The sequence below is a fragment of the Rhinopithecus bieti genome, unplaced genomic scaffold, assembly GCF_001698545.2.
Source record: "Rhinopithecus bieti isolate Rb0 unplaced genomic scaffold, ASM169854v2 scaffold_15282, whole genome shotgun sequence".
NCBI lineage: Eukaryota > Metazoa > Chordata > Mammalia > Primates > Cercopithecidae > Rhinopithecus > Rhinopithecus bieti.
Window position 1 is genome coordinate 446182 of NW_016808087.1, and position 11681 is coordinate 457862.

An 11681-nucleotide genomic window follows, 5' to 3' on the forward strand; every position below is an offset into this window, starting at 1 on the left:
GTTTAATGCAAGTATATGGAAAAGTTCACTAATATGGTTTCAGATTCTATATCGCAACTAATTTTAAGAAGTTACCATTTGTTGAGTTTTAATATAATATCAAAAAATGTTCACAATGATATAAAAGGGCAATTTTAATACTTTCATTTTCAACCACGTATCAGTGTCTGAATACATTCTTTTCTTATACTTATACTTTTCTTAAATATATAAAATATTTAACAGCAGCTTGAATGCAGAAGCAGAGATGAGAAGCCAGTGTCTTAAGCTAGATATTAGAGATTTGCAAAAGTATAAAACAGTGCTACTCTTCTTACTCTTTTGGGGTCATGAAAATATAGTTATTTTACAAACATTTTATAAAATAACATGCTATGAATTATTGTTATTTTACTTAATACATACTTAAAATCTCTCAATTTTAGTTTTAATAATGGAAAAAACCCAAAACTCTTTGGTGTCCTAAATAATTGTTAAGAGTGTAAGGTGATCCTGAAGCCAAATTTTTGAGATGTATTAGTTTATATCCATAGACAGGGGTAGTAGAATAAAGTGGTTGGGAAGCTCTGTCTAGTTTTTGTTAGTGCTGGGCTGTTCAGATGGAATATATTCTATGGATCCATCTTCAAGTTCACGGATTCTATTCTCTGTCATCTCTACTTTTGAACTCACTTAGCAAGTTTTTTTTTTTTCTTTATTTAAAATTAATTTATTTTTTCTTATACTTTATGTTCTAGGGTGTATGTGCACAACGTGCAGGTTTGTTACATATGTATACATGTGCCATGTTGGTGTGCTGCACCCATTAACTCGTCATTTATAGTAGGTATATCTCCTAATGCTGTCCCTCCCCCCTCCTCCACCCCTTAGCAAGTTTTTATTTTTGTTATCGTATTTTTCAGTTCTATAATCCTCATTTGGCTTAATAAATATTTTCTGGGATTTTCCATTTTTTCATTTGTTTCAAGTGAAATTGTAAATGATTGTTGAAGAATTTTTATAATATCTTCTTTAAAGTCCTTGTCAGATGATTCCAACCTCTGATTCATCTTGGTATTAGTGTTTGTTGATTGTCCTTGGTATAATAGATGATTTTCAAAAAATTGGCATGGTGGTTCATGCCTGTAATCCCAGCACTTTGGGAGGCCGAGGCGGGCAGATCACCTGATGTCGGGAATTCGAGACCAGCCTGACCAACATGGAGAAACCCTGTCTCTATTAAAAATACAAAATTAGCCGGGCATGGTGGCGGGCGCCTGTAATCCCAGCTACTAGGGAGGCTGAGGCAGGAGATTCGCTTGAACCTGGAAGGTGGAGGTTGCGGTGAGTCGAGATCGTGCTATTGCACTCCAGCCTGAGCAACAAGAGCAAAACTCTGTCTCAAAAAAAAAAAAATTGTATCCTAGACATTTTGATTATTACAGGGATCCTTGATCCTGTCTAAACCTTCCAATCTGGCGAAATCTGCTTCGATTTGGCATATGTGTTCTTGGGCTACTTTTGCGGGCGTTAGTTCCAATGGTGTGGGTGCAGTTTCCTAGGCCCTTGCTTGCAACGTCACTGTCCTTTGTTTTTTCGGGTACTGCTAAGGCTCCTGCTCAGTCACTGCGGGCGCCACCTGCAGGGGGCGGAAGGTACTTCCCTAGTAGGCCTGGGGTCACTGAGTGATCTTCGTGGTCACTTCTGGCCTGATTGTGCTGCTGGCTGGAAGACAGGGAGACGCAGAGCTTTGCTAAGGCTGCCTCAGTGCCTAGTTATGGAGTGAGGTCTGAGACATCCGTGGATGTCACTGTTGCCCCTTGTGCAAGTGGAGAGGACCATCCACCAAAGGCCTGGCTGTGGAGCGGGGTCTGGGAGGTTCCAGGACTTTCTTGATGGGGCTGCAGCCAGATCCGACTGCCTGCTGGGGCCCAGCGTGTGCAATGGGAACTGGACCAGCTCCAAGCTTCCACTACGGGATCAAACTGCGTGCAGAGGCCCCATTTGTGGGGCAGGGATTAGAGCCCTCTTGTCCTAGTTTTGGGGTGTGGGGTGTAGTGATAAAAAGAAAATCCAGGAATCTCACCATGTAGTCATTCCTCAAGCCCTGAAACCCATAGCCAGTCTACCTTCTTCCATCCATCTTTCTATTATTTTATCATTGTCTATTGGACAATTTCAAGGGTATTTAGTTAAATTTAGAGGGAAGGACGGGGGAAAAGTGTGTCTACATGATCTTGTTTTGGAACTAGATATCACTGCTTATTTTTTGTTAAAAAATTAAACATTTAAAACATAAAAATGGAAAAAACTGTGGCAACGTAGGTTAACTTTTGACATAGGTGGTCATCGTAAGTGTTTTTATAACATGTTTGTTTATTTCTATAGGAATTATGTTGGAATATGAAAAACATGGAGAATTAAAGACGAAGTCAATAGATTTGCTTGATCTTGGTCCCAGGTAAGTTAGCTGTAGGATTCAACAAGTAAATGTGCACTGGGAAAGCCTTGACACAGAGTGATGTGTGGATGAGCTGCATAAACTGCAAATAATACATTGTTTTTAAAAAATTGTTCTTCTGTGGTGTATCAGTTTCTGTTTGTTTCAGGGAGTTGCACCTGAGGCTCTTGCTGAATGAAGAGGAAGTGGGAAAAGGGTCATCGCTCTTTTCTTTTCTTCTAAGGTCTTAAAAAAATAAACCTTTTAGTTTATAATTTTAGAGAGGCTGTGAAGGTAGAGTTTCCACACCCAGTTTCCCCTGATGTTAACATCTTAGATTAGTGAGGTACATTTATTAGGATTAATGAACCAGTGTGATACATAATTATTAGCTAAAGCCCACTTTATTCAGTTTTTCTTAGTTTTTCCCTAATTCCTTTCTTCTGTTCCAGGATTCCATCCAGAATCCCGCATGACATTTAGCCATCATGTGTCCTTAAGCTTCCCTAAGCTGCGACCGCTTCTCAGACTTCCCTTATTTTTGCTGACCTTTACTTTCTTTCTTTCTTTTTTTTTTTGAGATGGAGCTTCGCTCTCATTGCCCAGTCTGGAGTGCAGTGGCGTGATCTCGGCTCACTACATCTTCCGCCTCCTGAGTTCAAGCGATTCTCTGCGCCCAGCCAGTGACCTTTACATTTTTGAGAAGTACTTGTTACTGAGTTTTAAGAATGTTACTGAGCCTGTTATTTTCTTATTAAATACTTCTTCAGGCTGACTGCGTACGTTCCTCCTCACTAATTGTCATGGAGCAGAACAAGGAGCCCTAATCTCTATTACTGAAGCTTGGTATGAACCCAGAGGAAACCCATGTAATGCCCAGAGTTCATTCTCTTTAGGAAATCTAATGCAAATAGCCGGGCGTGGTTGCTCACACTTGTAATTTCAGTACCTTAGGAAGCCTAGGCAGCAGGGTCACCTGAGGTCAGGAGTTCGAGACCAGCCTGGCCAACATAGGGAAACCTTGTCTCTACTAAAAATACAAAAATTAGCCAGGCATGGTGGTGCATGCCTATAGTCCCAGCTCTTCAGGAGGCTGAGGGAGGAGAATCGCTTGAACCCAAGAGGCAGAGGTTGCAGTGAGCTGAGATTGCGCCACTGTACTCCAACCTAGGTGACAAAGTGAGACTCTGTCTTCAAAAAAAAAAAAAAGAAATCTCATACAAAACTCCACTTCAAGGCCAAGGCCAAGTGTGGTGGCTCACACCTGTAATCCCAGCACCTTGGGAGACCAAGGCAGGAGAATCACTTCAGGGTAGGAGTTTGAGACCAGCCCAGGCAACACAAAATAGCAAGACCCTGTCTTTGTAAACAAACAAACAAACAAAAATCCTACTTCAAGAGAGAGTCAGACTAGTGATTATCCTGTGAGAGCCTAAGTTCAGATAAGGTGAAAATAATCTCAATGGGTGAAAATTGCAAAAGAAACAAAACAAAAATGTTGTGTTTTAGGTTTGTGGCCTGAGACTGTAAGCAAAAGGACCTGTCTGATATGGGCTACTCTCTAGTTTTATAATGAGTACACTTGGCACCATAGCTGATGAGACAGGGGCTCTATCAATCCTGGAACTGCTGCCACTTGAGAGGTTTGGTGATTCTGGGAACACCTGTCTAGGGTGGGGATGGGGCATGGCTCAGAGGATGGTGGTCTATGTAGGGTCTAAGTCTTATTTCAGGTGCTTGGCACAAAAAAGGTAGTCAATTGATTTTTTTTTTTTTTTTTAAGTCAAAGAATAAACAGTGGCACAGATATTGTCATTGAATACAACAGTCTTTGTTATTTTCAGGAACAATGAGGCCTAATATCAAACTCAACCTGTAATTTTTATAAATGGAACATGTTATTGATTTGTGTGATTATGCTAGCATGCAGAAAGTTTCTTTGTTAGACATTCGTTTATTTAGTCAGCAATTATGTACATGTAACTTCAACACGTATGTAAGAATCTAATCTGGGTTAGATTCTATAAGAGGCTATAAAGATATTAATCATAATCCCTAGACTTGATAGGCTTTTTGTCTAGTTTGAGAAACAACTTGTGCAACATAGGATATCACACAAGTGGTACAGATAAGCTTCTATATGAGAGAATAACCTCCAGCTAGACATTCCGCAAAACCACAGATTTTTATATTCTAAAAGTATGAATTATTAGGTGATTTCAAAAAGGACTTGTGGGCTCTGACTCCAGGCACTCAACACTTTGAAGGGCTTCATATTAGTTATAGTCACTCAATCGTGCTATGCTTTCCTGAGGAGATGTAAGGCGTTAGCCACTCATAAACATGACCTTTTGGTGACAGGAGAAAGTAAATAAATGTCTCAAAAAAGTATGAATTTTATTTCTAGTTTTTGTGAGAATCTGGAAGTATTGTGCCTGTAAAAACACTGGCACCGTAGATGACATGCTGGAATTACTGCATGAAAATCCTACAGGGTTGGAGTGTTTAGGTTATCTGGTTCATTTGGATCTTGCAAGGAAATCTGTTTTTATACAAGTTATTGAAAACTTTTCAAAGGAGCATTTTTACCCTTTTAATTCTTATGAAATTAATTATCTTTTTGACGATGGAATATCTCAGGGTTTATCCAAGTCATTATTATGGATGGTCCCTGGTTCATTTTTGTTCAAAATATTCACTCTTACTCTAATAGATTATGTTTCTTGAGAGCCGGGATCATATCTTTTACACACCCAGTGCTAAAGCAATAGTACCAACTCAATAAATGTCAATTGAATGGGCAGGTTCCTAGCTCAGTGCCTTGCACAAAACTGGAGCTTAATGTTTGTTGATGGGGTGAAGAGGGGGATACTTATCAGGGGCCACATGCATGGGAAGTGGATACTGAGACAGAGGTGGGTGAGTCAAAGGTTTATTGGGCAGTGACACTTGTGACAGTCCAGGGCATGAAGCAGAAGCAGTATCAGGCAGGAGGAGCCACCTGACCTCGATGAAGGAGGCGGGACAACAGAATCTCTGCCAATCTGGAGGAGCTCAGGAGCAAAACTGGCCAGCTAGAGGAATGCCTCACAGGGAGAAACGGCCAGGCTCTTGCTCCGCCCCTGCTCAGCGTGGACGGAGAGCCACAAGAGAACAGGCAGCCCTGCCCTGGAATGCCAAGGTGCCTGAAAGAGCTGCAGTTAGAAGCTGTCAGGCAACAAAGCTCCAACCCTGACGCTGGGCCTGAGTTCTTTCTTAAAGGTGGGGGAACCTGCATAGTGCATCTTCTAGACACGTGTGTGACAGGACTTGTAAAATGGCTCTATTTTGGATGCTTCATGGTGTATATACGTTGAAACCTTTTTTGACCGAATATTATTCTGTACCAGCAACATTTTCAGAATTTCTGTGAATTATTTGAATGCTAGAGGAAATTTGAATCTATCTGTATATTTTTCAGACCAGTTATCTTTCAGGGAAATAATATTTTAGTCCATAATAAATATTAATATTAGTCTTATGATTCTTTACATTTATGGGTTAGGCATTTTTCTCTCTTCCTAAAAATATTTTAAATCAAATCTTTCTGAACCTCAGTTTCTTCGTCTCTAAAATAATTATGATAAAAGCATTACATTAGCAAATTGTTACGGGATTAAATAAGAGAACATGTGAAAAGTGAAAAGTATGATGCTGGGAACATTCAATACATGTTCATTCAAAACAGACAGGAAAGAAGGAAAAAGAGCTCATGTTCAGAACTAGTATGGACTAGGCCTTCCTAGGTGTCTTCATTCATTTTGTGCTGCTGTAACAAAAAAGACCTGAGACGGGATTATTGACTTCTCACAGTTCTGTCTGGGAAATCCAAGATCAAGGCCCCCACAGGTTTGGCGTCTGCTGAGGGCAGGACTCTGCCTCCAGGATGGCAACTTGATGCTGTGTCTTCACATGGCAGAGGGCAGGAGGGCAAAAGCGATGAGCTCTCTCTGTCAAGCCTTGTTATCAGGGCATCTAATCCCATTCGGGAGGGCTCCACCATTGTGACTTAATGACCTATTCAGGCCCCACCTCTTAATGCTGTGACATTGGTGAACATGTTTCAGCATGAATTTTAAAGGGGATGCAAACATTCAAACCACGACACTAGGTGAGAACATTAGACTCTTGGCACAGCCTCCATGAAACAAGCTTTAGCTTTGGAAAAATGTATTTTAGAAATTCCAAGCTTCTTGCTTTCCTGCCATCATCTATTTACTGACTTTTGTGATCCCCGCCCCCCCCAATATCTCTTGGGAAAGATAATGATGTTTTTGACATTTTATAAGTGTGCTTCATGAAACAATACAATCAATTCTTCATGTAATAAAGATATATGCAAATTTTGACATAAAATAAAAGAAACTTTTTTTTTGGGTGAATTGCAGTACTGATATCAGTGCTTTAGTGGAAGAAATCCAGAAGGCAGAACCTCTAATCACAGCTTCACGAACAGAGCAAGTCAAACTTTTGATACAGAGGTTACAAGAGAAACTTGGCCAGCACAGCAATCATACATTCTATCTTTTAAGGTAATGGATTTACAAAACATCAGATAGAAGAATTTCAGTGAAATGATTGATACTTTATTTATTTTCTTTCCCTAAAATTTTTTTCCATGAAAAATGCATGTCAGTGTGTGACTGTAGTGCCTCACATGTTTGCTAAGATTGTCCCAATAATTATTTGTTAAATGAACGAGTGAAATCCAAAACACTTATTTCTTGAGAGGTTAAATAAAGATATCAGCTCCTCACATAAGGATAAATTTAAAGGGTTATTATTATTAAGATAGTTTTAAGTTCTGGAATAAGTAAAGCTTTTTTCTAGTTAAAGTAACATTAAGAAGTTGTATTTTATGACAAATCAACATTTCATATTTTCTGCCTTCATGTGAACTAAACCATATTTCAGTAAATTATTTATTTGTATGACATATAATTTTAATGTGATGTAAATATGCTTTTAAATAGTTTTTTGATGATTAAATATAGCAAATCTAGTCATTTAGTACTTCAAGAAAAGCTTTTAATTTTCCTTTGTCATTATCTTAGAATTACTTCGTATTACACTGCTTTTATCTTTTATGATTTAAATATAATTATGATAATAAAATATAATTATTAGTTATATACTCACCTGATACAAAATATCCAGGCATTTGTTTCTGGAAGAGGATGTTATAGTCTTGTAACATTTCTTTGTCCAGCAGGTGGCACTGTTTAATTTCAAATATGAGCTATATAACAAGCATGTCTCATAATTTATTCTCCAAAGGGAATATTTTTGATAGTGAAAGTACATGCTATTAATAGTTATATTTGGGTAACAGACATAACGTGGACTGTCCCAGCCCAGCCAATCACTCTTAATAGACTGTCCAATCTATATATATGCGTTCAACAAATATTCATGTAACATTCACTGTGTGTTAGATGTTGTAGGGATTGAAAGATAAAGAAGACATATTCTGACTCTAAAGGAGCTTCAGGATTCATAAAGTAATAATACATTGTTAAATCTTTATTGAAACATATTTAGTGTATTGCCTATATACCCAGTCTATACATATGTACAAACTATGTGCCATATGTAAAAGAAAATGTTACCAATTAGTGCTATCAATAAGATACTACATAGCACTAATTGGTAACACTTAGTGGTATCAATAAGATGCCACATAGCACTGTCTAAAGGTAAATCTGATGTATAATTAAGACAAAATTGAATGTCTTCATTGGTTTGAAGTTATAACCAACAAATTACATTTAATTTGGCTTGAGTCTAAAAAATGGTGTTTTCTTTCACTGAAGGTTCTCAAAGCACATATATTGCCACTGACTAACGTTGCACTTAACAAATCGGGCTCATGGTAAGATTCTCTTTTTATATCTAATTTTTAGCAATGAAACAAATTTCTGTGTTTATCAAAGATTCCAGTTTGCTAAGTACATAATATATTCATTTTTCTGATTTCAGTACCCTCTTGGATATTGAGGAGAAATATAAGCCCTTTTTCCCACTATTCTAATCTGAGTTTTCTGTCATATTCATGCCACAGTGAATGGGAGGCATCTTGGGTTCTCAGCAAATGTGGCTTGTGAAGAACTCAACTCAGGAATGAGTCAGGCAGGGTGGCCTCATATCTAACTTGACTGGCTGTGATCAGTCTATTCAGAGAAGGCGTTTTCCAGAGCAGTGATCTGGGGTATGGTGAACAGTAGCTTCAAGTCTCTATTGAGAGCATGGCTGTGATCAGCTTGGGAGCTGACATGCTAGGTAGCAGAGACGAGGGAGAAGCCTCCTCTTGACCTACAGACATAAAATAAACACAAAATAGACATACAATAAGCAGTTTGCTAGGGCTTCCATAATAAAGTAGCGCAAACTGAGTGGCTTACACAACCAAAATTTATTGTGTCACAGTTGTGGAGGTTAGAGGTCAGAGGTCAAGGTGTCATCAGGGTCAGTTCCTTCTGAGGCCATGGGAAAGAAGCTGTTCCGCAGTTCCTGTAGCTTCTGGTGGTTTGCTGGCCATCTTTGATGTGGAGAAGCATCACCTGGAGCTCTGCTCTCATCTTCACGTGGTTTTCCTTGTGCGTGTCTGTGTCTATATGGCCCGTTCTTATATGGACATATTGAATTAGGGCCCACCCTACTGCGGCATGATCTCATCCTAATTTAACGAACTCTTTTATTTTTTTAGAGGGAGTTTCACTCTTGTTGCTTAGGCTGGAGTGCAATGGCGTGATCTTGGTTCACTGCAACCTCCAGCTGCCAGGTTCAAGGGCTTCTCCTGCCTCAGCCTCCTGAGTAGCTGGGATTACAGGAGCCTGCCACCACGCCCAGCTAATTTCTTGTATTTTTAGCAGAGACGGGGTTTCTCCATGTTGGTCAGGCTGGTCTCAAACACCTGACCTCAGGTGATCTGCCTGTCTTGGCCTCCCAAAGCACTGGGATTCCACTGCGCCCGGCCCTAACTTAACTGTTAATAATTATATCTGCAATGACCTTATTTCCAAATAAATTCATATTCTAAGGTTCTGGGGGTTAGGACTTCAACATATAAATTTAGAGGGCTTATATTTCAACCCATAAAAGTATCTATAGTATATATGTGTATAGTTGCAAATGTGAGTTTGCATCTATCCAAAGGTAGAGAAAGTCTGTGGGAGAAGATGGTAGAAGGAAAATACCTAGGAGAAATCAAAGATACCTTGTCTTGTCAACCTGCCTGTTTAGTTGAGTTTTGCTATTAGACTTTTCTTCACCTTTTATTGTTACCACTTGACATTCAGACTGGCTTTTCAATTTTGTGGATTGTTTTCTGTGCTGGGGAAATACATTTTTGTTATACTTTTGAAGCAATATTTTGATTTCAGAGATATTTTAAAAAGAAAGTCTCTTTCCTAATTGAATGTTGAAGGAATGATTAAGATGCTGCTATTTTACATTATGCTCGACTCACTATTCCTGTAGAAGAATGTTAAAGGAACCATTCATTTGTTTATTAAATAGAATATAGGCCGAGTGTGGTGGTGCACACCTGTAATCCCAGCACTTTGGGAGGCCAAGGAGGCAGATCACGAGGTCAGGAGTTGGAGACCAGCCTGGCCAACATGGTGAAACCCCATCTCTACTAAAATAAAATAAAATTAGACAGACGTGGTGGTGCATCTCTAATCCCAGCTATTCAGGAGGCTGAGGCAGGAGAATTGCTTGAGCTTGGGAGGCAGAGGTTGCAGTGAGCTGAGATTGCACCACTGCACTCCAGCCTGGGTGACAGAGCAAGACTCTGTCTCAGGGGTGGGGTGGGGGTGGGGCTGGAACAACGGAATATATCACAATTTAAATATTGTTCTCAATTTAACTTTTTATTCTGCACACATGATTTCCATTGTAAAAAGCATAATAGGCCAGGCGTGGTGTGTCACACCTGTAACCCCAGCACTTTGGGAGGCTGAGACAGGCAGGTCACCTGAGGTCAGTAGTTTAAGACCAGCCTGACCAACATGGTGAAACCCCATCTCTACTAAAAACAGACACAAAAATATAGCCAGGCATGGTGGCGGGTACCTGTCATCCCAGCTACTCAGGAGGCTGAGGCAGGAGAATCGCTTGAACCTGGGAGGCAGAAGTTGCAGTGAGCCGAGATCATGCCATTGCACTCCAGCCTGAGTGACAGAGCGAGACTCCCTCTCAAACAAACAAACAAACAAACAAACAAAAAAAACAGCATACTAAATAGAGTTATTATCCTGCAGGTAAAACATGAAGTGTTTATTAACACACTGCCATTCTTCCCTGCAACGCGTTTATATTCCTTGTGTTAGCTTTATCACAGGAAGCTACGATCGGACGTGCAAGCTCTGGGACACTGCGTCTGGAGAGGAGCTGAACACCCTGGAGGGCCACAGGAATGTGGTTTATGCCATAGCATTCAACAATCCTTATGGGTGTGTTCATCCTTTCACGTATTTGTTCATTAATTCATTTATTCATCCCTCCATCTGCTTGGGGAGAAAGGGAAGCAGACAAGAGGTCTAAACTGACTGAGTGCTTGGTATGCGCTTTGGAAGCCTTTTAAATACCTCCTTCAATGCTTAAAGGGGTCTTTGGGTTACCTATCACTATCCTCATACAGAATACAAGGTTTAAGTCCAGGCGCGGTGGCTCTCGCCTGTAATCCCAGTACTTTGGGAGGCCGAGGCAGTGGGTCACTTGAGCTCAGGAGTTTGAGACCAGCCTGGCCAACGTGGTGAAACCCCATCTCTACTAAAAATTCAAAAATTAGCTGGGCTAATGTATGTACTGTATGATGGCGGGTGCCTGTAGTCCCAGCTACTCGGGAGGCTGAGGCAGGAGAATCACTTGAACCCAGGAGGTGGAGGTTGCAGTGAGCTGAGATTGCACCATTGCACTCCAGCCTGGGCAACAGAGTGAGACTCTGACAAAAAAAGAAAAAAGAAAAAAAAAGAATACAATGTTCAAGTATGCTTCCAAGGATCACATAGTAGTAAAGAGGAGAGCTGGAGTTCATGCTCAGGCAAGACTTGACTCTCAACCCTTGGAAGTTCCAACAGGCAGTGCATGTTGATGTTCACAGCTCTGGGCTGGTGCCTCTGGGGGAATGTGACATATACACACAGCATGGTTTACTTCATTTAGAAGTTAATTTACAGTCTTGCCAGGCAGGAAAAAAAATGTGTGTGGCAACATGCCA

At 40.2% G+C, this 11681-nt stretch overlaps 1 protein-coding gene across 1 annotated transcript in view; it reads left to right on the top strand.

Annotated features, from left to right (window-relative positions):
• LOC108537779 (dynein assembly factor with WDR repeat domains 1-like) overlaps window positions 1-10918 on the top strand; it is a 23567-nt gene extending 12649 nt beyond the window's left edge. Inside the window, exons 2-5 of the mRNA XM_017885479.1 lie at window positions 2368-2440; window positions 6847-6990; window positions 8272-8330; window positions 10792-10918. Of these exons, the coding sequence (XP_017740968.1) occupies window positions 2368-2440; window positions 6847-6990; window positions 8272-8299 (245 nt within the window). The 3' untranslated portion in view covers window positions 8300-8330; window positions 10792-10918. The remainder of the gene's footprint in view (window positions 1-2367; window positions 2441-6846; window positions 6991-8271; window positions 8331-10791) is intronic.
• The last annotated feature ends 763 nt before the right edge of the window (window positions 10919-11681 follow it).